General features: G+C 40.4%; 1 protein-coding gene across 1 annotated transcript in view; it reads left to right on the top strand.

Moving 5' to 3' along the window:
- The window catches only part of MICU1 (mitochondrial calcium uptake 1), a 236,120-nt gene extending 229,480 nt beyond the window's left edge, over positions 1-6,640 (top strand). Inside the window, exon 13 of the mRNA XM_029911332.1 lies at positions 4,287-6,640. Coding sequence (XP_029767192.1) covers positions 4,287-4,447 — 161 coding nt within the window. The 3' untranslated portion in view covers positions 4,448-6,640. The remainder of the gene's footprint in view (positions 1-4,286) is intronic.
- The last annotated feature ends 1,456 nt before the right edge of the window (positions 6,641-8,096 follow it).

Here is an 8,096-nt window from a genome sequence, read left to right on the forward strand (position 1 = left end):
CCGGCCGCCCTCCCCCCCGGTGCCCTGCCCCCGGCCGCCGGGGGGAGAGCGGAGCCCCTGCCGGGGCTCGCTGCCCTCGCCCCGGGGCTCCGGCCGCCCCCCCCGCCCCGCGGGGGGAGGGGGGGCGGCCGGAGGCTTTTTTGCCGCCCAAGGCAAAAAAGCCAGAGCTGGCTCTGATAGCGATTCCTGATTGGAATCTGCAAGCCAGATATTTCGATCTGTAATTAGAGTGAATTGAAATGTATCCAAATGCTCTCCATTTGCATACTCTCCGAGGAGATTCTGTTGAATGTTTTGATACCAAATCTTTAGAGGAAAAGACTGTTCTGTTAGAGAAATCTCTTCAAAGATAGGAACATAGCATAAAAGCAGACACAGATCTCTTTAGTTTCGTTTAGCCTGTGTATACAGACTTTTCTAAATATGGCTTAAGGAATGAAACTGCTGACATTTTTTTTTAACATGGTAGCAAGTCCTGATGGTGGGTGAGTGATGGGGGAGGGAGTGCTGAGAAAAGGATACATTTGTGGTCTTAAATGAGACTCCACAGTTTCAGATTGGAAGTAGTTATGTGGTTGCTTTTCTGTCAGATAACATAGAAGCTAAAGATGGCAATACTGGATTAAGAAGTGGACTGCAGATAGAGAAAAGGATTGTTCTAAGTCAGCACAAAGAGCAGAAAATAAAGTTAGCAATGAGACCCTGTTTTTAGGAATAATGTAGGGGGGGGAGGGATAGCTCAGTGGTTTGAGCATTGGCCTGCTAAACCCAGGGTTGTGAGCTCAATTCTTGAGGGGGCCACTTAGGGATCTGGGGCAAAAATCAGTACTTGGTCCTGCTAGTGAAGGCAGGGGGCTGGACTCAATGACCTTTCAAGGTCCCTTCCAGTTCTAGGAGATAAGGTATCTCCACTAATTTAATTTAATTTAATTATGGGGGTTTTCTAGTTCCTTGTATGTATGTACACAAAGTGCAGAAAGAACATGAGGGCTTTGTTCAGAGAGTTATATTTCCAAAAAGCCTTCAGTTTTCAAGCCTCTTAAAACCAGTCTGAATTAATAATGTCCTGCACAATGGATTTTATTGGGCCCCTCTGCCCAGTGCACCAATAAAGACACAGGAAATCGGTTGAAATATCTGTGGCCAGATTATTTAAAACAAAAACAGTGTTTGCTAGAGCTTTTAAAATCAGGATGGTCTGAAAGCTTTGCTTCCTTGGAGTATTTCTTGATTTACATGCAGAGTGGGCAGGGGACAAACTCTGTAGCAACGATACAATTAGGAAGAGACAGGTTGTCTCTTAAGCAAGAGTCTAAATGACAGACACGAAGCAGGAAGAAGCACTGGGCGTAGAACTGTCAGGAATCCTTTCTTCTTTCCTTGTCAAGTGGTCTTGGGGAAACAAACATATGCCTACAAAATTGATAGTAAACTAGACAGGGATTTCAGAGACCTGATGTCTTCCAATGAATTGGAATGTAAAGGCAATGCATTATGTTGTGTGTCTGAATCTGATTGGGAATAGTCCCTTCAGAGTCTGTCAGTATTTTCATTAAAAATCCTAGGGATTATAAATTACCCATAAAAATTAGCTGTGGAATAAAACTTGCCAAAATGAGTCCAAGTCTAGCAAGTTTTTAAAAAAAAATATCTATTTCAAAACCTGTGACACTTTCTAACTTATTTCAGTACAAAAAAGTACCCTCAAGAAGTTTCCATGTTCACAATACGCCCAGCTCCACTTCTAACTTTATAAACATTCAGCTTTGTTGTGATTATTCTTTTTTGAGTATCTGCCATATTTCCCTTGATAAGTCTCCCCTCTTGGTAGATTTCTCCCTGTTCATTTTTCCATCTAAGATCCCAAGTTCCAGTTCTGTGTATGGTGCAATATCTAGGTTCAGTAGTGCAGGATGAGTTTGGAGTTGCAGATTGGACCCAAGGTTTCATTGTGTTAGTCAGTTTAAGTCAAACTCTTAACATAGCAGTTTAGAGAGAGCCCTTTGTAACTCTTCGCAGTCAGCTTTGGACTTAACTATCTTGAGTAATTTTGTATTGTCTGCAAACTTTGCCACCTCATTGTTTACCCCTTTTTCCAGATCATTTACGAATATGTTAAACAGCACAGGTCCCAGTACAGATCCCACTATTTACCTCCCTCTCACTGTGAAAGTGACTATTTCCTGTCTTTTAACCATGAGAGGGACCTTCTTTCTTATCCCATGACTTCTTACTTTGCTTAAGAGCCTTTGTTGAGGGACATTGCCAAAGGCTTTCTGAAAGTCCAAATGCACTATATCTTTGTCCACATGTTTGTTGACACCCTCAAAGGATTCTAATAGATTCATAAGGCATGATTTCCCTTTACAAAAAACATGTTGACTTCTCCCCCAACATATCATGTTCATCTATGTGTTTGATCATTCTGTTCTTTACTATAGTTTCAACCAGTTTGCCTGGTACTGAAGTTAGGCTTACCGGCCTGTAATTGCCAGGATCACTTCTGGAACCTTGTTTAAAAATCAGCATCACATTAGCTATCTGCCAGTCATTTGGTACAGAGGCTGATTTAAGCAATAAGTTATATAGCACAGTTAGTAGTTCTTCAATTTCATATTTGAGTTCCTTCACAACTTTTGGGTCACCATCTGGTCCTGATGACTCATTGCTGTTTAATTTATCAATTAGTTCCAAAACCTCATCTATTGACACTTCAGTCTGGGACAGTTCCTCAGATTTGTCACCTAAAAAGAATGGCTCAGGGGTGGGAATCTCCCTCACATCCTCTGCAGTGAAGACTGATGCGAATGATTCATTTAGCTTCTCCACAACAGCCTAGTCTTCCTTGAGTGCTCCTGTAGTACCTCCATAGTCCAGTGGTCCCACTGTTTGGCAGGCATCCTGGTTCTGATATACTTAAAACAAATTTGCTGTTAGTTTTTGTCTTTTGCTAGTTGCTCTTCAAATTCTTTTTTGGACTGCCTAATTATACTTGGCAGAGTTTATGCTCCTTTCTATATTCCTCAGTCGGATTTGACTTCCAATTTTTAAAGAATGTCTTTTTGTCTCTAATCTCCTCTTGTACTCTGTTATTTAGCAATGGTGGCATTTTGTTTAGTCTTCTTACTGATTTTTTTTCTTATTTGGGGTACACATTTAATTTGAGCCTCTTATTATGGTGATTTTAAAATTTTTCCATGCAGCTTGCAGGCATTTCTCTCTTGTGACTGTTCCTTTTAATTTCTGTTTAACTAGCTTCCTCATTTTTGTGTAGTTCCCCTTGTGAAGTTAAATGCTGCTGTGGTGGGTTTCTTTGGTATTTTTCTCCCTACAAGAATGGTAAATCTAATTACATCCTGGTCGCTATTACTGAGTGGTTCACCTCTTGGACCAGATCCTGTGTGCCAGTTAGGACTATATCAAGAATTGCCTCTCCCCTTGCGGGTTCCAGGACTAGCTGCTCCAAGAAACAGTCAGATGTTGTCATATGCTGCTTGACATAGGTGAAAAAAAAATCTGCCAAATTGTAAATGATCACTGATGGGGCTGCACTGCGGTGTCAAAGATTTTTGCCACCTCTGAATCTCACTTATGTCAACATTAAATACCTGACTAAAATATGAAATTTTCCTTATTGCTATGACAATAGTTGGGTCTTTGGAAAATAAGTCGTTGAACCTGTCATGCGTTTTCATTTAAGACCACTGTGTCACAGAGTTTCTGACTGCAATGAATCACAAAGTAAACATTTTGATAACAGCAATCAATTAGTTTCAATTAGTAATTGGGCCTTGTCCAGAAAGGATGCAGAATTGTAATTGGTGATATAATAATACTGTCAAAATTAAACCTGCAATCATTTTGCTCAGCAGATTGTCCTGAAATGATCCCATGGGGAGAAGCATTTTTCACATTTTGTAAAATGTGAATTGCATATGAAATTGGAGTTAATTTACAATTTGCTATTTCCAAGCTTCCTGCTGGGAGGTGCCATCGTGCTGAAAAGCAGCGCTATTGTGACACCAGCCATACAGTGGCTGTCAGCAGGAAACTCCGAAGTGTTTGTTTTAATCAGAAACTTTAACTTCAAATATAACGTAAAATTTGTACATTGCTACCAGCACTTTTCATGGCCTGACCTGTCAGGAGACTAAAGCAAAACATGAACCAGTCTCTTTTTCTTCTCTAAAGGAAACCAAGCTTTTGGTACTGCCCTCCAAAGATTTCTGGGCCTTTTATTTTTGTACTTTCAAGTTAATGAACATTTTTTTTCCCTCTTCCCTTAGGGAATGGAGAGTTGAGTAATAAGGAGTTTGTTGCCATTATGAAGCAGCGACTTATGAGAGGTTTGGAGAAGCCCAAAGACATGGGATTTACACGACTCATGAGGGCAATGTGGAAATGCGCACAGGAGACAGCTTGGGACTTTGCTATGCCCAAACAATAACTGCAGCAAATGGAAGAACCTGGTTTACAACATGTTATTGGGGCCATAAATCTATCTGTACTGCTCCTGCAAAACATGCCATTGTCAGATGCTCTGCAGATGAACACTCTTCACACAGAAATCTACTGAATGATAACAGACCCATTGCTACATTGAACTAGAAAAAAAACCACCCAAAAGACACAGACTACTAACAACTGGAGTTTTTCCAAACACCAGAACAGAAATTGGAGCCTATTGTATCTTCTGCTTTAATTTTTCCACTGTTGATGCCTCTTTAATATTAATCTCTCAGGAAAATTACAAGAATAATTAGTTCTGTGTATTGCAGCCACCAGTTTCATCTCCATGGTATGCTCCAGTGTCCAACAAACCCAGAATTTTATGTAGAATTGAATATGGATAGCTTCAGAGAACAACATTGGTCGGAACAGTCCCATATGTGTCAAGCAGGGGGACAGAAATGCCTAGCAAATATACTAGTAACAAATCCTAGTCTTTTGCTCCTGAATTATTTTTAGTTTAGATTTTAAGCATTATTTACAAAAAGTGTGTTTAGAATGAGCTTTCGAAAGAGAGCTGGGTTTATAGAAAACAATATCAACCTTTGTTTATTACGGAAGCTGTCCATAAGATTAAGGGCAGAGGGGTCCAGCAAGGGTGAGAATGCCAGAGAACTTTCTTCTATAGGACTGTTTTGTTTTTCCCAGTTGGATTTCTTATCTTGCAAGCTTGATGTGAAATAGGGATATGCCTGGTCAAGCAGGGGGCTGCCTTGGATATAAGGAGTTTAAAATGGCTTAATTTTTTCCCCACCTTTCTCCTCCCTCAGAAGAACCCTGCCTTGCATAAGCAACCTAACATACATGCTCTTTGTAATTCTCTTTTTAATAAGGGGCTCCTCCCCCTGTGAGACTGTCCTTCTATATGGGGTATTGGCTTTAAAGCTGCTATTTACTGAATGCTTGAACATTGTAAAATATTACTTTAATTACATTGGTTCACAACAAAAGCAAATGCTCATCTTTCAACTATGTTTATGGGAAGCCTCGTGACTTTAAGTCACATTTGACTTTGTTGGCAGCAAGTCAACAAAAATCTCAACCTCTCTCTGCTGAAAATGAACTCCTACTAAATATAAAAGGAGAAAACACAAAGCATCAGTTTTAGAGAAGGCTGGAGGGTGGAATTCTGTGTATCGTCCGTTCTCACTCACTGGTAAATGTGCTTGTTGTTTTGAAAGGATCTGTCGACCGAGGTTTTACGTGGCCTGTGTTTGGCAAAAAATCTGATAACACAGTGTACCCTAAAGTACATTGATTAGAAAGCTACCTTCCCCCTTTCATCTCCACACTTCAACTCTAAGTCTGACATTGTTAAATATTTAGCCTTCCCTAGCTAATCTAATAACTTGTCTGTGTGTCATGAAGTATGCATCCAGATCGGAAATAGCATTATTTAACCCAATGGAAATCAAGACAGAAATGGATTGTCCCGTCAGGTTTGGGCACCAGTACAACAGGGCTGTACCAATTACTTTGAGACACCTTTGTAATACCTACTTTGAGCATCTCTCAAACTTCCCACGCAATTGCTTCCTGCATTTTTTCTGGCACCCAGGAAGTCTTCCTTACTGGTTTTACTTCTGGGTTGGTACAAGTATGATGGGAAATAGTTTTTCCTGAGGCTGATGAAAACTTATTAGTTCTTGGGCTTGTTGTTCTGTTAAGCTCTCAGAAGAAACCATTTCATCCAGTGCCAAAGGCCCTAGAACCTCAGGACCTAGATTTAGCATCTTGTCTGGATTGACAAGGAAACTTTCCCACTTCCTCCAGGTTTCAACAGGTTCACATGAAAGATGGTTTTTCCTTTTCTTTTGTTGGATTAGTCTTGGGTGCAAATAATTTAGCAATTTAGCATGTACAAGTCCAAGTGTTGTCAAATAAAAAGATATAGCTCCTCTCTACATTCACATCAAGTATGTGAAACAATAGACTGTCTGTAAACTATTGAACCCCAACCACATTGCATAACTGAGTATTACAGTGCTCCTAATTCACTTAACAAATCCTAACTCTAGAGCATTAATGTAATCTATTTTCATGAGAGAGAGCTCCACAGAGCTGAGGTGATCTGAAGAAGAGCTCTGTGGAGCTTGAAAGCTTGTCTCTTTCACCAACAGAAGTTGGTACAATAAAAGATTTTACCTCACCCATCTTCTCTCTCATATCCTGGGACTAACATGGCAACAACACGCAGACATCTATTTCCGTGTCCATTATCTCAGTCCTACACTGCCTTCTACTGTGAAAATGGTAGTCGTTTTCAAATTCTTTTAAATTTATTTTTTACTAATTTTTTTTTTTTGCAGTTATTGAAAGTCACCACCTTCTCATGGATATTCAGTTGTCCTTGTGAAAGGTGTTGGTGTCAAAAGGAATCCACATCATAACTGGCTTCGTAGTTGCTAGTTTCCACCAAGAAACAAAGGACTGAATGGGCATGAAGACAACCACTTGCTTACTCCTGGTTTTTCCAGCAGAGAGGGGAGGGGAACTTATGCTGCTGTTGCCTCTGGTCTACCCACTCTGTGTATAAACTTATCAACCAGCGATCTTTGACAGCTGTTCAACCTTCTCTGAGAACTTCACCACTCCCTTTGTTTTTTCTTTTTAAACAAAACTAAGTGCATGTTAAAGTCCACTACAGAACTGAATTCACCAAAAAGCCTCTGCTGTGAATATGAAGAACAATGCATGGCAAGTATGAACTGCAAAGCTCCGATTCTACTGAGAGCTAGCTAGCCTAATCAGTTGCAGTAGCTATACTGTCCTCCATTTTGGATTTTTTACTCCAACAAACACATTCCTCGGTGCGTAGAGCAATCAGAAGCAGATGAATTTAAAGCAAAAGAAAGAACCGCATGCAAGATCCTTCAGGATAGCTAAACAATCATCCTGGGAGATGGGTCGAAAACGAGAGGGAGTGTGGGCTATATTGGCAGAGAGAAACGAGGGTCAGGACAAAATTGGGAGGAAAGATCAAACAAGTATCTTAGATGCCTATATACAAATGCGAGAAGTATGGGTAATAATCAGGAAGAACTGGAAGTGCTAATAAATAAATACAACTATGACATTGTTGGCATCACTGAAACTTGGTGGGATAATACACATGATTGGAATGTTGGTGTGGATGGATACAGCTTGCTCAGGAAGGATAGACAGGGGAAAAAGGGAGGAGGTGTTGCCTTATATATTAAAAATGTACACACTTGGACTGAGGTAGAGACGGACATTGGAGATGGAAGTGTTGAGAGTCTCTGGGTTAGGCTAAAAGGGGTAAAAAACAAGGGTGATGTCATGCTAGGAGTCTACTACAGGCCACCTAACCAGGTGGAAGAGGTGGATGAGGCTTTTTTTAAACAACTAACAAAATCATCCAAAGCCCAAGATTTGGTGGTGATGGGGGACTTCAACTATCTGGATATATGTTGGGAAAATAACACAGCGGGGCACAGACTATCCAACAAATTCTTGGACTGCATTGCAGACAACTTTTTATTTCAGAAGGTTGAAAAAGCTACTAGGGGGGAAGCTGTTCTAGACTTGATTTTAACAAATAGGGAGGAACTCGTTGAGAATTTGAA

The sequence above is a fragment of the Terrapene carolina genome, unplaced genomic scaffold, assembly GCF_002925995.2.
Source record: "Terrapene carolina triunguis isolate 2854851 unplaced genomic scaffold, T_m_triunguis-2.0 Scaffold95, whole genome shotgun sequence".
NCBI lineage: Eukaryota > Metazoa > Chordata > Testudines > Emydidae > Terrapene > Terrapene triunguis.